Source organism: Neolamprologus multifasciatus, chromosome 2, assembly GCF_963576455.1.
Source record: "Neolamprologus multifasciatus chromosome 2, fNeoMul1.2, whole genome shotgun sequence".
NCBI lineage: Eukaryota > Metazoa > Chordata > Actinopteri > Cichliformes > Cichlidae > Neolamprologus > Neolamprologus multifasciatus.
The window spans coordinates 24819695-24836773 of NC_140440.1; the positions used below are offsets into that span (position 1 = coordinate 24819695).

At 41.1% G+C, this 17079-nt stretch overlaps 3 protein-coding genes across 4 annotated transcripts; all 3 read right to left on the reverse strand.

The window, feature by feature from the left end:
• Positions 1-642: 642 nt before the first annotated feature.
• On the reverse strand, positions 643-3496 carry tmsb1 (thymosin beta 1). The gene is made up of 3 exons (XM_085131756.1): positions 3350-3496; positions 2313-2427; positions 643-1099 (listed from the first exon to the last, which is right to left on the reverse strand). The coding sequence occupies exons 2-3, from the start codon at positions 2413-2415 to the stop codon at positions 1059-1061; spliced, it is 144 nt and encodes a 47-aa protein (XP_084987882.1). The 5' UTR covers positions 2416-2427; positions 3350-3496; the 3' UTR covers positions 643-1058.
• A 763-nt stretch (positions 3497-4259) lies between these two features.
• LOC146524431 (solute carrier family 25 member 53-like) lies at positions 4260-9799 on the reverse strand. Its single transcript, XM_085131755.1, has 2 exons — positions 8683-9799; positions 4260-8550 (listed from the first exon to the last, which is right to left on the reverse strand). Exon 2 carries the CDS (start codon positions 8541-8543, stop codon positions 7662-7664), a length of 882 nt encoding a protein of 293 aa, XP_084987881.1. The 5' UTR covers positions 8544-8550; positions 8683-9799; the 3' UTR covers positions 4260-7661.
• A 1351-nt stretch (positions 9800-11150) lies between these two features.
• On the reverse strand, positions 11151-15040 carry prps1b (phosphoribosyl pyrophosphate synthetase 1B). Of its 2 annotated transcripts, none has more exons than XM_085134206.1 (7): positions 14712-15040; positions 14105-14288; positions 13439-13537; positions 13095-13219; positions 12735-12908; positions 12388-12547; positions 11151-12241 (listed from the first exon to the last, which is right to left on the reverse strand). In XM_085134206.1, the coding sequence occupies exons 1-7, from the start codon at positions 14831-14833 to the stop codon at positions 12149-12151; spliced, it is 957 nt and encodes a 318-aa protein (XP_084990332.1). In that variant the 5' UTR covers positions 14834-15040; the 3' UTR covers positions 11151-12148. The 2 variants fall into 2 exon arrangements, with proteins under 2 accessions (XP_084990332.1, XP_084990327.1); XM_085134201.1 differs by having other exon boundaries at positions 14099-14288.
• Positions 15041-17079: the final 2039 nt, after the last annotated feature.

A 17079-nucleotide genomic window follows, 5' to 3' on the forward strand; every position in this document is an offset into this window, starting at 1 on the left:
GTTGTATATCTAGATCAGGTATCTGGAATGAAATGTTTGCAACCCAAAGGAGGCTGAATATGAATGTTAATAACAGAATGATTTTCTTAGTCCTAGTCACTCCAATAACAAGAGGTTGGCTAATAATATTTTGGTACCAGTATTGGCAGTGAGTTTCTGTGTCTTTCACTGCCTTAAACCCTCGTTTTCTTTATTATGCATGCTGAAAAAAAAATCCTAAAATGAACCTCGGGCTTTATTGTATATTGAAAAATTAACAGCAACATTGCATGTAACTGTAAGTGCTGATGAGAAAGGAAAGAGTAGATGTTTTGATAACTGAGCACTCGTGTCCAAGTGAGCTTTTAAGCATCAGGTGTCGATATCTGTTTACACAGCCATTTAAATGATATGTAGGTTTGCTTTTATGCATTGTAAATTTTTAATTTTCAACTAATGTTTCATGCTTGTTTGCATCTTTTCTCTGATGCTTTTAAATTCCAGTTTCTTTCCAAAATTTTTATTTAAACAAGCCCATCATATGCATTTGCTTTCCTCAAATACTTTAACTGGTGAATGTGAAAATCATTCTATAAAGTTTTTTAAATGGAGGTGCCAAGTTGCTCAAATAAGTTTCATTTTTAACAAAGTAACTCAAACAACTTTTTGAACATTTTTTTTTTATTAAAAACAATATCATTTTTTATGTCCTTTTTCATAACACATCCTGAATGGCACCATTTACAGGCATACGTATGGTATAGCAATATAACATTATTGATGGATTTCCAATGCTGAAATTATGATCCCCCCCGCCCCCTCCCTTTTTTGCTCAAGTCCCCTGTATAATGTTTATCATGCCCTGTTCAACCCTTTTCTACACTGCATTGCAAAACAATAAAATGCATCCATTGCCTTAATTTAATCACAGACAGATCTTTCCCCATAGCGTCAACCCAAACAACATTTCAAAGCGAAGACAGCGTGGCACAGAAAACTGAGGCAGAGGTGGGGATGGTTGGGCTTGGAAGACGAGCAGGTAGCGGGGGTCGACTGAAGGAGAGGAGTCATGGCTCTCTTCAGTTTCCTTGCTGCATGGCTTTCTTCTCCGCTTCAATTTCTGTGAGGAAGAAAGAACAAAAATTTAAAATATTACCCACTTGCTGTATTAAGCACAGAAGGCTATAGTGAAGCTCCCACTGAGTGTAATAACCCAACTCAAGGAATGTTTGTTAGCTAGTCAATTCACTGCAATTCTTCATGCACAAAGAGACATTCTGTCTGTACTGCATTACGGCAGTTATCCTGCTGCTGTCCAGTTAACACAGTTTGAGTCATCCACTCATTTCTATAGATGGCGTGGTATCTGAATAGATTATCTTCATAGCCACCTTCTGTTTGTTGCAATAGGCGTGACAGAAATGAACAACATTTTCATATCACTTCCACATTTTCCACTTTCAACTGTGAATGCATCATCACAGTAACAGATAGATGAGCACAACATTATGACACGAGTGCTCACATACCTCTGAGCTGCTCCAAACTTTCATTTGCCACAAGACCGAGCTAAAAATGGGGCCCTGTAGCTCTATTTTACAGCCAGAAGTGCAAACCACTTCTCTGGATGAAGATGATTGTCTGTGCCTAAAGTCCAATTTTTGTCCTAATGAAGCAATGAGAAACGTTGCTGTCTGGATGGCAGCACCGCATATCACATATCTTAAAATAAAAAAAAAAAAAAAAAAAAAGGCTTTAGAACTCAAAAAAAAGGCCAGCATGCACTGACAGCACCACCTGCTTCTGAGCCTCTTCTCTCATATAGTAGCCACAGCTGTGTTCAGATTAAGAAAGATTGAGTTAGACAGCAGGGAGCTTCACAGCCTCAGAGGGGAAGGATGGGCATTTTGACACACTTTCATTCTCCTCTTTCTGCTGCATGTCACGCCAGAGATGAACACTGCTTTAAAAAAAAAAAAAAAAAAACACCCACACAACACACACACACCATTGTGCAGTTTATGATTGGGGTTTCTGTTTATTTGCTCTAAAATTTGTATTCTTCCACTCTTAGTGGTAGATGGCAGGTTAGAGTTTCAAGAGTGGGAATATGCGTGTGTTTCTTCCTTCCGGGTTGGTGCTAAGTACAAGGTCTCAGGTAGTTGGGTGTGGTCCTTGTTTTGCAATATTTGCAGTTACCTTTATTTAAAAAAAAAAAAAAAAAAAAGGCAGGGAGGAGTTTAGCCAACCAGTGAGCCAGAGTAAAGGGGAAAGGTGAAAGTAGTAAATGAGAGGCTTGTTTGGAGCACACTTCTTTTGTCTTAAAGACCTACCCTCCTTTGTTGGAAGGTGGTTCTTTTCTTGCGTGTTAGTCTTCTTTAGCTTTTGCTTGTTGAACTGCTCCACTTCCTGGTTGACTGGGTTGCTGTCGCTCATTTTGGAGGAGTTCTATAAAACAGAAAAAGGGAGATTTAAGAGAAGAATTTGTGTGCTTTCAAGATCTGACTGACATGCTAAGATCTTGTCTGCAGTGCATGCCCATACATGTACACAAACAAAGTTCCACCTGACATGAGAGAGAAAAAAAAAAAAAAAAAAAAAAAAGGTTATGTGAACCATGCAGTCACCTGAAACAACAAGTATCTGTACCTCCATGTCACCACGGTGAACTAACGTGATGTAGTGTTTAACTGGGTGGCATTCAAATCCACAAATGGCTCTTGTTAACAGAGAAAAATGGTGCATCTGTGCACTGATTTGCATTTATGTACAGTTATTAAAGAGATATGGAGAATTTTACACCTGTGCCAACTAAGCAAATAAGATTAGAAGCGCATGTGCGTTGGAACAAGTTTTATAGGAACTTAATATTTCCAGGAGGACTGAAGAGTCAGGGCATAAATACTGCAGTATTAGGAAATTCAGTGACCTATCCCATTAGGGGAGCGTCTGTCTTCTTTGCTGTCCACACCTATAGACCGCACCGAATAATGGGTGCATTTTTATTTTTAACACCACCCTAGGGAAATGACCCCTTAAAGACCATGCTGTGTAGGAAAAGTAACCTTAGGTAACCTGATAAAGACTTATAGACAGCCCTAATCTGCGGGCAGAGAAATGAGGCACTGTCAGGTATCTATACACACCCTGCGCCATAACTGGAGTGACTAACACACCAGTGAGTGTACTAGAAGAGCTACATAGCTACATACCAAAACGTTGCATAACGTATTTCATATTTTAATACACAGCACATAAATAATCACTTAAAATAAACATTTCATTCGCATTTTTTTCTTAGCAATTAAGAAAAAAAAATTATCAGCAGGCTAAGACAGCTGGAAAAACAAAACAATTTAAAGAGTTTTACCTGGTGCAGGACCGCGTTGCAAGACAATCTTTAACAGGTAACTGTGTGTGTGTGTGTAATCCGTGCAAAGCCAACGGTTTAAATAGAGACAACACGCCCTTGTGCACGCCAACATGGACACCGGGCCTCTGGCTCTCATTGGCTCCCAAAGCTCATAAGGCGAATTTTAATTGGACACTCTTGATGTCTCACCGCCCTCTCAAACCTCCTTAAAAATGATATGTTGGGTCAAAGTTCTTCCCATGCAGTGTTGCCATCGCATGATGAATTCCTTCACGTATCCGCACGTTTGGATGAATTAAAACGGACACCTATTGTAGGTGATGTGATGGATTTCACGTTTTTCTCTTTTAGCACAGTACCATCTAGTGGGCCACAGGGTTATGACAAGCCAACTTAAAAATAATCATAACAAGAAAGGGAAAGAAACCAGTTAAAGTCGAATGACTGTAATTTGTTAATGCACTTGGAGGGAAAACGCCTATACTTTCCAGTAACTGTTATTTTGTTTGGCAGTAAATAGGGGAAAATATGCTGTTTTGACAGTCAAATACATGTTCTTTTACTGTTCTACACTGTAAGCAAATTATATACCTTCAGGTGAAGCAGCCGCATGCTCTTGGGGTGTGTGTGTGTGGGGCACCTAGCTAAACAAGAGGCAGCAAAGAATTCTTTTCCTGATTCATCCAGTCGGGATGTGTTTGGACATTTCCACAAGCAAGAGCAGGAAAATTCCTCAAAGGAAGGCCCCACTTAGCCCTGCCCCAAAACCTTGTTGCTGTCAGGAAACAGTGCAGTAGTGACTGAAACTTAGCTTTATTTTCTTACAGTCTTTAATTCATAATATATAATATGATTCATGGTCACCATATATATTGAGACCATACATGGCTTAATACCTTGGGGGGTGTTTTCAGAAGGAAATTGTTTATCTTGCAAAAAGACGGCAATCCACAGATGTAAACAGCACATAGATTTATGGGGTCTTATGCTAAGGATCAGTATAAAAGGATCATTTAAAAAAATAAAAAATAAAACAACAGGTGAGTTAATGAGTGTAGGTTGTCCTCCTTAGCACATAAAATGCCCAGAATAAAAATGACATTTCACACAAACAAAAAACATTCAAGTTAACTTTTTAAAAAGTAAAAAAACAATGATTATTACCTTCAATCATTGGCTACAGAAAGACTGACCGTCCTGAGGAAATAACAGATTACATTAAAAAGTGTAAGACTGAATATAATTCAGTATAATGCCAGTGTTTTACACTGAACTACAACATAACTCCCTCTGTGCACAGAAAACCTGTTTCATAACACATAATAAAAGTACCTCACAACCTGCAGTTTGCACTCTCGTCAATGGGTGTGCGTGGTCAAGCTGTACCTGGCTGATATTAACAACTCGCTTGTTGTAAATGACCTCATAGAAGCATAGAAAGAGGGAGTGACCTTTTTTAAGTAGGACAAGCATAAGTCAATGTGTCAGCCATAAGCAGACTAAGCAGCTGGTTGCGGGCTCCCTCACCAGCAGGGGGCCCCTGAGAGCATTTGAAATGTCACATAATGCAGGTTAATAAATGTCAAATTTTTGTGACATATATAAGTTGTATTCATGAAAGCTAAATATTTTTTGATACATATATTAATAAAATGACAGGTTAATGCTACTGGTTTGATCACTTTCACTGTCATAGCTGGGGCCACGTTCATGCCCACTATAAGTGTTTCAAAGTAGACCGCCGCAAATATGTAAAAAAAAAAAAAAATTAAAAAAAAGAATGAAAGAAAGAAAGAAAAAAAAAGACTTATTTTGCTAAAAAGAAAAAAATGAGGGGAAAGAATTGGGATAAAGGTATGTTTATGAATTAATATACTTTTCTGCCATTCTGCACATTTTAAAAACAGTATGAACAGTCAGCTGTTTTGAATTTACAAAAGTTAACTTGGTTTATTTCTTTCCACTACACTAGAAAGGCATGATTATATATACAGTGGGGCAAAAAAGTATTTAGTCAGCCACCGATTGTGCAAGTTCCCCCACTTAAAATGATGACAGAGGTCAGTAATTTGCACCAGAGGTACACTTCAACTGTGAGAGACAGAATGTGAAAAAAAAATCCATGAATTCACATGGTAGGATTTGTAAAGAATTTATTCGTAAATCAGGGTGGAAAATAAGTATTTGGTCACCTCAAACAAGGAAAATCCCTGGCTCTCACAGACCTGTAACGTCTTCTGTAAGAAGCTTTTCTGTCCCCCACTCGTTACCTGTATGAATGGCACCTGTTTGACCTCATCATCTGTATAAAAGACACCTGTCCACAGCCTCAACCAGTCAGACTCCAAACTCCGCCATGGCCAAGACCAAAGAGCTTTCGAAGGACACCAGGAAAAGAATTGTAGACCTGCACCAGACTGGGAAGAGTGAATCTACAATAGGCAAGCAGCTTGGTGTGAAAAAATCAACTGTGGGAGCAATCATCAGAAAATGGAAGACATACAAGACCACTGATAATCTCCCTCGATCTGGGGCTCCACGCAAGATCTCATCCCGTGGGGTCAAAATGATCATGAGAACGGTGAGCAAAGATCCCAGAACCACACGGGGGGACCTGGTGAATGACCTGCAGAGAGCTGGGACCAAAGTAACAAAGGTCACCATCAGTAACACACTACAACGGCAGGGAATCAAATCCCGCAGTGCCAGACGTGTTCCGCTGCTGAAGCCAGTGCATGTCCAGGCCCGTCTGAAGTTTGCCAGAGAGCACATGGATGATACAGCAGAGGATTGGGAGAATGTCATGTGGTCAGATGAAACCAAAGTAGAACTTTTTGGTATAAACTCAACTCGTTGTGTTTGGAGGAAGAAGAATACTGAGTTGCATCCCAAGAACACCATACCTACTGTGAAGCATGGGGGTGGAAACATCATGCTATGGGGCTGTTTTTCTGCCAAGGGGACAGGACGACTGATCCGTGTTAAGGACAGAATGAATGGGGCCAAGTATCATGAGATTTTGAGCCAAAACCTCCTTCCATCAGTGAGAACTTTGAAGATGAAACGAGGCTGGGTCTTCCAACATGACAATGATCCAAAACACACCGCCCGGGCAACAAAGGAGTGGCTCCGTAAGAAGCATTTGAAAGTCCTGGAGTGGCCTAGCCAGTCTCCAGACCTCAACCCCATAGAAAATCTGTGGCGGGAGTTGAAAGTCCGTGTTGCTCGGCGACAGCCCCAAAACATCACTGCTCTTGAGAAGATCTGCATAGAGGAATGGGCCAAAATACCAGCTACTGTGTGTGCAAACCTGGTAAAGACCTATAGTAAACGTTTGACCTCTGTTATTGCCAACAAAGGTTATGTTACAAAGTATTGAGTTGTATTTTTGTTATTGACCAAATACTTATTTTCCACCCTGATTTACGAATAAATTCTTTACAAATCCTACCATGTGAATTCATGGATTTTTTTTTCACATTCTGTCTCTCACAGTTGAAGTGTACCTCTGGTGCAAATTACTGACCTCTGTCATCATTTTAAGTGGGGGAACTTGCACAATCGGTGGCTGACTAAATACTTTTTTGCCCCACTGTATGTATATGACAAATGATCAAACATGGACAATTCATGGATAATTGTGGCTGCGCTGAAGTGGGTGGTTGATGGGCCCCAAATCAAATTCTGCTTTAGGCCCCAAAAATCTAACACTGCCCCTGCAGAACTACATTGTGGCTGTGTGATGACATTAACATTACCGGCAGTGCACAAAGCAACCAACGTGATGAGTATTGAGATAATCCTAATTCTCATGTAGTAGAAAACTAATCTGTATTTCTGACTATATTATGGCGTCTGTTCTTTAAGCCTGGCTGGCTTACAGCATTTCTTGTTTTCTGAGTCTTAAGCAAAATTTCTTTCCTTACAAAACAATAAAAATTCAAAGCATATGTGACTGACAACTTCATCAAAGGAGAACTATTCAAACCCATCTCTGAGACCAGAAGTCTTAGCAGTGGTGCTGTCAGCTTGGTAGCACATTTTGACACAGAAAATTAGCTTGTTAGTATGACTGCATTTTCTTCACTCACTGCAGTAAACATCAGAGAAGCGCAGGTGGAAGTAATATATTGAATAATTGTTAAAGTTATGGTTTCAGAGTACCGGAATTGCTTGTGGTAGTTCACTCCCACACTATAAAGGCTTATCAATACGTTTTTTTCTTGCAGTTATAAGTCAAAATGTCTCCTGTGAACAATATCAAAATTGAATACACTTTTGTGGATAAAAATGTCTGGAGCACGTATCTTCAGCCTGATCGTTTCTCCTGCCTGTCATAAATGGCAGTGGTGAGTCCCCAAGTGATGCACGACCTCAGGATAACCATGGAACCTCCTCGATACAGTAACGCCAAACTCCGATTACGAGATTTCCAGAGCAGAGCCCAGCATGCTATGACCCCTTTAACGTCCCCACCTACTTGTGACTGCATGTTTGCCACAAGCACAGAGAGTGGGTACAGAGTCAAGCTGACTGCCACTGATATCACTGTTCCTGAGATGAAAGAGGAGGCCATTGGTGAGACCCCCTGCTCCGCCACAGCAACACACACAGGCCCCTTCAGTCCAAAGTAGAGGGAGCTGCCAAAGGCGTTGCGGGCTGCAATGGGCAGGAAGGCTCTGTAGTAGCCTAAAGCTATCCCCTCTGCCTTTAGCCTTAGAAGGACGCTCTTGAACGAGGGTAGACGACTGTCATTCTGGCTGTTCTGCAGCACATTCTGAACACGCTCAAAGGGCGTAAAAACCACGGCTTCTACAACACCTGCCCCAAACCCTGCCAGAGCAGGAAGGGCCTTGGCAGAGATGACATTCTGGGATGACAGAGGGAGCTGTCGGAGGAGGGTATCCTGGAGGCCAAAGAGCAGTGTGCCGTTCAGCGTCCTCATCACTAACGGTGGAGCCACACCCCTATAGAGCTTCACAGGGCCCTCTCTATAGAGCTGTGCCACTGCCTTGTGAATTGAGGTGTTGTGGATTTGTTGACGAAAAACAGTCTTATAGACAGGAAAGACGATAAGGGTGGGAAGGGTAGACAGCAAGCTGGAGGTTCCTCCATGCAAGTAGCTCTGGAAATGAACAATTAGGTTGCCAAGTGCCTCTTCTTCTTGTTTACTCTCAGAACCGCCGGCCATTATTCTCCTTAGAGAAATTAAGCAGATCCAGTCAGGCATGCACAGTCAGTTATAAGAGAAAAATGAATGAAAAAGCCATTTACAACACTTAGGTTAAAAAAACTCAATTTACAGTGTGTGATCATAATCATCTACTTACTCTGTCAGCTGTCTCCACCAGAAAAACAATTTGTTATTTTCCACAGTTCATTGTAGGAATGTGGAGGCAGAATAGGTGCGTTGTTATTGTATTTTCCAGTGCTGCATGAGGAGAGGGTATTTCTGCTTGTGCCTGTAGTTACCACAGATGCTCCTCCGATAAGCGGTCCACAATAGAATTCCTTCTTCTTCTTCTTCCATTTTTAAAGGCAGCCTGCATCCAACGATGTTGCACTACTGCCATCTTCTGGGTTTTACACCCACATCACTTCTATATCCTTAGATATAGAAGTGATAGATATAGAAGGTATAGATCCTCTTGAGTCCAGCATTAAACAAAAAATGAAATATCTTTAATTCATCTTCTTTCATATCATATATAACCGCAATATACCCATACACTCTAAAAAACCCCAAAAGACTTCAACCGTGTTTCCTGAATACAAATGTCAGATTTTTCTGTATGATTGTATATAAACTTTTTAAAAATCTTGACCATTTGACAAAAGACTCGTTGTATTCCACTTTAGGATTAATGTGGTTATAAAAATTAACCACCACATTATCCCTCTTGACTTCCGTGACTACTTAGTCCCCCCTTACATCCACCCACCTGATATTCTTCTTATCTAAACTATGGCATGCTGCCTTAACAATAATCTGAATCCTCTCCATCTTGGACTTCACATTTGATTTTGCATTAATTACCTCTGCAGTGAATGTCACCATCTTCCTCTATTTTCCTTTGAACCATTTCCATTACTTGTTTCTCCCCTAACCTGGGTCTGCAATGGGATTAGAGAGCAAGGCGCACTGAGCGTTGATCTGCTGGTGTCTGTGACTGACCCCGCCCCCTTTAGAATAATCATTGGACAAGACGAGCTACGTCACGACACAATGGATTGGTTGTATCATCTGTCAGTCAATACCGCCTTTTCCCCCCACCGAGCTTCGGGAGAAGGGTGCGTCCCATGAAGAAATTGTTTCCGGCAGGCTGATGTTCCACGGAGTTTTATCAATGCCAAGCTAAAATATTTTAGCAATTTTAAGAAAATATTTAAGTTACTAATCCAATAACTGATAACGGATGTATAAAGAACCTCATCTTCCCTTTCAAAACATAAATTTATCAGCAGACTCTACACATTGCAAGAATGTATCTATATTTGTATTACATTAAAAAATGGCATCACAAAATATTACGGTAAAATGCAGGAGTAATATAAAATAATACAAAGTATCCTTGGTTACTAAAAAGAATAAAATAAGCCAGGTTACAGGACATTGTGGAAATTAGCTATAAGCTACATCCAGTCTAATTAAAGTATTGTGCATTAGTGCTATGCCATACTACAGATTTTGGTTTTGATCTGATACCAAGTAAATGCAGGATCAGTATTGGCATTTACAATATACCAATACTGATACTTTTACCCTACAGAGATGGTTTATACAGGGGAGAACAGTACGTGTCATGATCAGATGAATAATCAATGTGCAAATGCTGAACACATTTTAATGAACAGGTTGTGATTTTTACTTTCCAGAACAACAAATATATATCCCTTTGAGCCATCTTGCATTTTGAACCGGAATTTTTTTTAGACACCTGGAATGTAAATGTGTCCCTTGGTTGTTTACAGGCCATATACAAAACAGATGGAACACATTTTTCATAGGGTACGTTGATGAATATTTTTCCATTTTGCAAAAAAACAAAAAACATTAAATATAACATTTCATTTAAATTAAACATTTAAATGAATGTTTAAATGCACACACGCGCGCACACACGCACTGCTGAACTTTTTTTTAGTTGAGTTTGTGGAGTGATTTGTGAATGTCTAACCGTGGAATTGCACATTACAGTGTTTAACCCGCCAGCTGTCTAGTACAACCTTCTGTGACGTCTCATTTGTCCCATGTAGCAGCTTGGGTTAATTTGTAGGTGAAATTTCAAGCAGCCTTCACTCCTGGTCTTTGAGAGCTCCATCTAAACAGCATTTTAATGAAAGACATTTTTTTCCTAGTACTGAGAATGTAACTCAAATGGACTATATACTTTTATGTGGTCTAAGATGGTAAATGGTCTGTATTTGTATAGCGCTTTACTTGGTCCTAAGGACCCCAAAGCGCTTTACACTATACACAATCATCCACCCATTCACACACTGGTGATGGCAAGCTACAGTGTAGCCACAGCCACCCTGGGGCGCACTGACAGAGGCGAGGCTGCCGGACACTGGCGCCACCGGGCCCTCTGACCACCACCAGCAGGCAACGGGTGAAGTGTCTTGCCCAAGGACACAACGACCGAGACTGTCGGAGCCGGGGCTCGAACCGGCAACCTTCCGATTGCAAGACGAACGCCCAACTCTTGAGCCACGATCGCCCAAGATGACTGCAGACAACCTCAACTGGGTTCAACTTTCATTTGTCTAAGCAGAAAAAAGACATAGAAGAGCCATGTTTAAGATCTGACGCATATTTAATTGTATTAAGAATGCATTCATCAAATAACTGGCACATTCATTCTACTGAAAAAAATAAAAACACAAAGATTTGGATTATGCACATAACTGACAACTCCTTCCTCCAGACAAAGAAATAAAAGGCAGGTGAACATTTCTGAAGGAAGCTCCAGCCTGCAGAGACCCCAAGCTAAAAACCAAACAACCCAACTATGGAAGGCTCCTCACAGACCCTCGAGGACACTGGGCAAACCCCACTCAATGAGGGCACCTCAAGAGCCGAAAGAAATATCCAAAATTATTGTTTTCAGCCTGCTAAGACAAACCGAAGTGCTTTGTCCAATGGGAATCCAAACAGAAACATGGGAGGGACAGAAATAAAATAAAGCAAGAAAAATCTTTTCATTTCAGACTGTTGAGGCACACTTGGTTGAGTGGAGCTTCAGTGGCACTGTAAACTCTCAAAACACATTCACTTCAGTAATTATAATCTTTTAAACAGCAGTGGATAAAACAATCAAAAAAAATATATAACTCTCGTTCAATGTAACAAAAAAGCACTGTAACAGCTTCATATAGCAGAAGCTTCTCCTGACCACTGGAGCCGTCCAGGGTTATTCATATTAGCTCTTTGACAACAGACTGAAATTACTCCTGCAGAGGTGAGATGGTCAGGAGAAACTCTGGATTGAAAAGTTATGAACGAAGAACAAAGTTCACAGTGGATAAAACACCATTTATCCATATAAAATAAATATGCCAGCCTGAATTGGTAGCTTGTGATTGCTTTGGCGCCCGAGGCGTGACGGTACACCGCTGAAAGGGAAAGGACTTAAAGTGAGGTGGGGCCAGCGTTAGTAACAGACATGACATTTCTTTTCCCTCCAAACAATTAATTAGCTGAACATCTTTGTTAATGGTTGTGTTTGAGTTGGGGAAAATCCCTCTTCTCTTATTTGGTGTTAATAGCACAAGGTTGATGGCAGACAGCTTTTGTTACAAGGGAACGTGGCTAAACAGGTACGACACGGACTCGCCGTTGTGAGTTCTGCGAATGGCCTCAGCAAGGATCATGGAGATGTCAATAACCTGAAGGCAAGAAAGAACAAGAAGTCACACAAACTGTAAGACTGTGCAGCTTCAAACACCAGCTTTCCAAAAATGCACACAGCAACTTGACGTTTTTCAGCTCTTATGTCAATTTCTGTTCTGGAAACGGTTTTCAATTTCCTGACCTGTATTTTGGAACAATGCTTCATCTTCTCCTCTTGAGGGATCGTATTGGTGACAACCACAGCTTCAAAACAAGCATTGTTGATGCGAGAGATCGCTGGGCCAGAAAAGATGCCATGAGTTAAGATGGCATACACCTTAGTTGCTCCAGCAGAAATGAGTCTAAAAGAGAGAAAGAGCAAGATGCATTACAAGTCTCCATATCACTGGACACAGTCTGCAAAACACATGTCTAAATGGGATTCAGTAATGATCACTTAGTTTCCACAGTAGCCCAAATAGCTCTGTGTTTTGCTCTGGAGCAAAGCTCAAAATTTACTTAATTTAAAAGATTAAGAAAGTGCTTTACTTGTCAGCAGCATGGCAGATTGTGCCACATGTGTCGGCCATATCATCCACAAGAATGGCGACCCGATCGGTCACGTCTCCGACGAGAACCATGCGGTCCACCTCATTCGCCTTTTTCCTCTCCTTGTGAATAAGAGCAAAGTCCACGTTCAACCTGTCTGCTATTGATGTGACCCTGCAAAAGAAAAAGCAAGCATTGCACCAGTTAAAGCTCTGTGTTTACTGCAAACTACTTTTGCATATCAAATTAAACTCCTGTTGAGATAGGTAAAGCCAACAGAATGTTAATCTAAATTAAACTCTAGAGAAGATATGGAAAGGTTAAGCTATGGTTAAAGGTAGAACTCCTGTGGGAGCATACCTCTTGGCTCCTCCTGCATCAGGTGAGACAATGATGCAGTTTTTCCACTCTGGGATGTTCTCTTTAATCCATTTCAGAACAGCTGGCTCTGCATACAAGTTATCAACGGGTATATCGAAGAATCCCTGCAAATAAGAGATATACACACACACCGGTTAAACATATTGGCTTTCATTTTCCTTTATAGTATCCAAGTAAACAACGAGATTCACAATGCAAATTTTCACATATCAGCCACATGGGAGTTTAAAATGCAAACCAAAATGGTGATTTTGCAGGGCTGACCAATTGGAGGGCGGTGTATGAGAAACAAGTCTGTTTGCATGTACTGTTGTGTTGCTCACCTGGATCTGTGAAGCATGCAAGTCCATTGTGATTATATGGTCAGCGCCTGATACTGACAACATGTTGGCCACCAGCTTGGCAGAGATAGGGGCACGGCTCTGTAATGAAAATAGCTCTTGTTAGTCACATGGAATAAGCAAACTGGCAAGCAGTGCTCAGTTCTAAAAATAACACTTAAGAGAGCTTAGCAGTTCAGTAAAATTATAGCAGCCAAATGCTGCAGGTTACCCTGTCATAGTGACACTATACATTAGTACTGACAATATAAAAGGTACATGGGTTGATTTAGCTACAAAAGGCATTCATTATAATAGCCAAAACAGTTGAGAATTATGGGTTTGGCCCTGCTACAGAGCAAACTCACATTGCAATATTATATTAACATTTTTTATTTAGTAGATTAACATGTAAAAACATTTGATTCGTGCAGTATGATTAAAATGCCAAAAAGGGAATAAATAAAAATCCAAACAGCTGCATGGGGAGGTATGGAAGTGCAATTCAAGTTAACTTAGCAAACAATACAGAGGAGGGAACAAAAACAAAGAAAAGAGAAAAGCAAATATGCCCTGTTGGCTGATGGGCATGGCTGCAGGCTTCTTGTCATGGTGCTGGATGGCAAATGGCATGACAGAAGTAAGTAGACAGATATCCCTCACCCCCACCTTGTCCTTCTTGTCCTGCCGGGCGTACGGAAAGCAGGGGATGACAGCGGTGACCCTGGAGGCGGAGGCAATCTTGCAGGCGTTTATCATGATCAGCAGCTCCATCAAATTGTCATTGATCTCTCCACAACCACTCTGTACGATGTAGACATCCTCCCCACGCACGCTCTCCCCTATCTCCACGCTGCCAGAGGAGAGAAGGTGACAAAAACAAACAATTAGGGCTAAGGAGCTAACACATCATGGCAGGTAGGAGATGGATGAGGGAGAGTAAACAGTGGCTCGTGTTTGCCTTTGTGATCTGATCTGCACAAGCGTTAAACTGAGGGTAAAAAAAGAAGCATGCAGTCCGGAAATGTCTCCAGACGGTACATGATGGCACTTTAAAACTATTTTGAGGCGGCTTTGGTGCTGAGAATTAGCTGGTTAGCATTAGTTCTGTGCAACGCATGGACTACAAGTTCCTGACAACAGTGCGCGGCAATTTCACCGTGACACCACGTTTCCCATTAATACATGTCGCTAGGCTACGATATTTGCCTACCAGACACACCTCTAAAATCTAAGCCTTTTTTAAAGTAGCTACAAAACAAAGCAAACAACTCACCATGTTTCCTGGTTGCTAAATTTCTTTGTTACAACCTTTCCCAGCTCGAGACCGAGGCGGTCCGCTATTTTCTGAGACAGGTCCGGGTGTGAGCTACCGCTAAATATTTTGATATTCGGCATTTTTCTGTGGTCCAGGGCGTCGTCCAGTCCAAGCGGGCTGCAGCAGCGAGCGGTTGTCGGGTCAGAGCGATGGAAGAGTCCAAGACAACAACTGGGAATTGATCAACAGTTGAAGAGCTACTCTTAGTGAGCTTAAGTGTGTTCCCTACCTATCCACCATTATGTCCCACACATCCCGCGTGCAGCTTCCTCTGAAGGTGGCGCGCACGCTTTTGCTGACGTCGACACCGTAATTACGTCTTCCGGCCTTGACACAGTCACGTGAGCGAGCGGAGTCTATCATTGTGCTGTGTATTGTTGCTCTTATTTGCCTTGTATGTGTACTGTACAAACTGAACTGGAATGACTGACTGTTCGCTTTATAATTTCAATAAAGTTAAAAAAAAAAAAAAAAAGAGCGAGCGGAGTCTAGAAAGCTCGGAAGTTTAGACGGGTAAACATGTAATAATTAGTACACACGCAACTATATAAATAGATGTGTTTGATTTTTTTCAACTTTTTTTGCGAGTTGTACATTTTATTGTATGATATAAAAACATGCCTGAAATTGACATCTCTCTGCCTCTGCATGTCCTTCTGTATTACATCTATGAAGCTCCTCTGTGGTCTTTCTCTTTTCCTCCTGCCTTGCAGGTCCATATCCATCCATTATCTGCATGTGTCCAAACCATCTCATTTTTACCTCTCTAACTTTGTCTACAAACTGCTCAACCTCCGCCGTCGCTTTCTCATTTTTAATCTTGTCCATCCTACTCACTGCCAATAAAAAAACAGCATCTTCATAGTTTCTGTAGATCTACAAAGACACTGTGCAACTCCAAGATGAAGCAAATAATTAACAATTTGTAATGTAGCAGATGTGCATCTGTTTTTTTTGTTTTGTTTCCGATTTTCCTCCCTAAGGGCAGAAAATTTATGTTTAACCAAATCAAGGAAGAATGCACATGGATTTACTCAGGGGGAATTTTTATTGACAAGGTTTTTGTTTTTGCAACCCCCTTTACTACATTACCAACCACTCAAAACTCCTCACCTAAATCAGAAAGCAGACTCCTGACTTTGACATTTTAAAGTGCACGTCTAATAATGCAACAAACATCACTGGATATTAGACACAGCTTTTAAAACAAGTAGAGAGCCCCTTAACCTTGGCCAAACTTGTTGATTCTGCAGAACTGGGCAGTTTTGTTGAGGTTTTTTTTTCTTGAGGTTTTGTTTGTGTTTCTCTTTTTCTTTCAATTTTACAACATGGAGTTGTCAGGCTAGTTTTGTCTCAGGTTTCTACCTGAAGGCGGAGTTTCACGGTTTGGGTCAACACCTCCTCACCTGTTGGTAGTTGATTCATCAGGCTTCAAGTGTAAGAAGGACAGGCCATAGTTCCCTAACAGACTGTTCCCATTAAACTGGTGACTCTAGGGCACTATCAGTCTTGTTTGATCTCATCCTTTTATTCTTCTGCCCTTCTTAGCTGCTCATTTGAGAGCCCCATTTGGAGCATGCAGGCTTGAGAATCAACTTTCCCACAATCTGGTAACAACTCACTGCTACCTGGACCTCTGGATGTCTGTGACCCAGACTCAACCTGCTTGCCTGCTCTCCACCTGCTCTCCAAGGAAACCCACCTGCTGATCTAGTACTTCCTCCATATTCTGCCACTTCGCAGCCTCAAGTTAGATTTGATCTGCTTCAGTTTAGAACCTGCAATATTCACAGTGTCACTCTCTCTCACCTTGTAAACCTCCTATGTTCCCATCTGCACTGAAGTATTACTCATTCCACCACCACAGTCCCTTCCCTACTTACTCACGAAGTCTGCTTTGTGGATCCAGCTAATCTCACATTATGACAAAACTTTAACCTTGTGAGATATAACAACATTGCCTACTCTGATGTGACTAAGCTTAGTAATCCTTTAGACCATGATGGAAGAGACTAACTTTATTATTAGAGTGTCTCTCCTAGACAGAGTTACTGCATTGCAGTTTTACCCAAGAAACTCAATGTCAGGACACAACTGTGAGTGAGTTCAGTAATGTGCAAAAACAGAATAAGAATAAGCTTTATGAAAGTATTTCCAAAACATTGACTCAAGCAAGTATTTCTACTACATTTCCATAGGGTTAGGCTTCCAGTATCTGCGAGGAGGAAGATGACAACCATGCATGTACTGGTTAACAAGAAAGTTTTACTGCTATCCATGCTCTCTGTCAGCAGTACCACCACATAGAGGAGAAAAACAATCTGAC

Coding starts and splice junctions, on each gene's coding strand:
- prps1b (XM_085134201.1), bottom strand. CDS start 14,833: ATGCCGAATATCAAAATATTTAGCGGTAGCTCACACCCGGACCTGTCT. Junction 12,909..13,094: donor GATGCAGGAGGAGCCAAGAG/GTATGCTCCCAC, acceptor TTTCTTTTGCAG/GGTCACATCAATAGCAGACA. Junction 12,548..12,734: donor ATCTGCCATGCTGCTGACAA/GTAAAGCACTTT, acceptor TCTCTCTTTTAG/ACTCATTTCTGCTGGAGCAA.
- LOC146524431 (XM_085131755.1), bottom strand. CDS start 8,543: ATGGCCGGCGGTTCTGAGAGTAAACAAGAAGAAGAGGCACTTGGCAAC.
- tmsb1 (XM_085131756.1), bottom strand. CDS start 2,415: ATGAGCGACAGCAACCCAGTCAACCAGGAAGTGGAGCAGTTCAACAAG. Junction 1,100..2,312: donor CCACCTTCCAACAAAGGAGG/GTAGGTCTTTAA, acceptor TCTTCCTCACAG/AAATTGAAGCGGAGAAGAAA.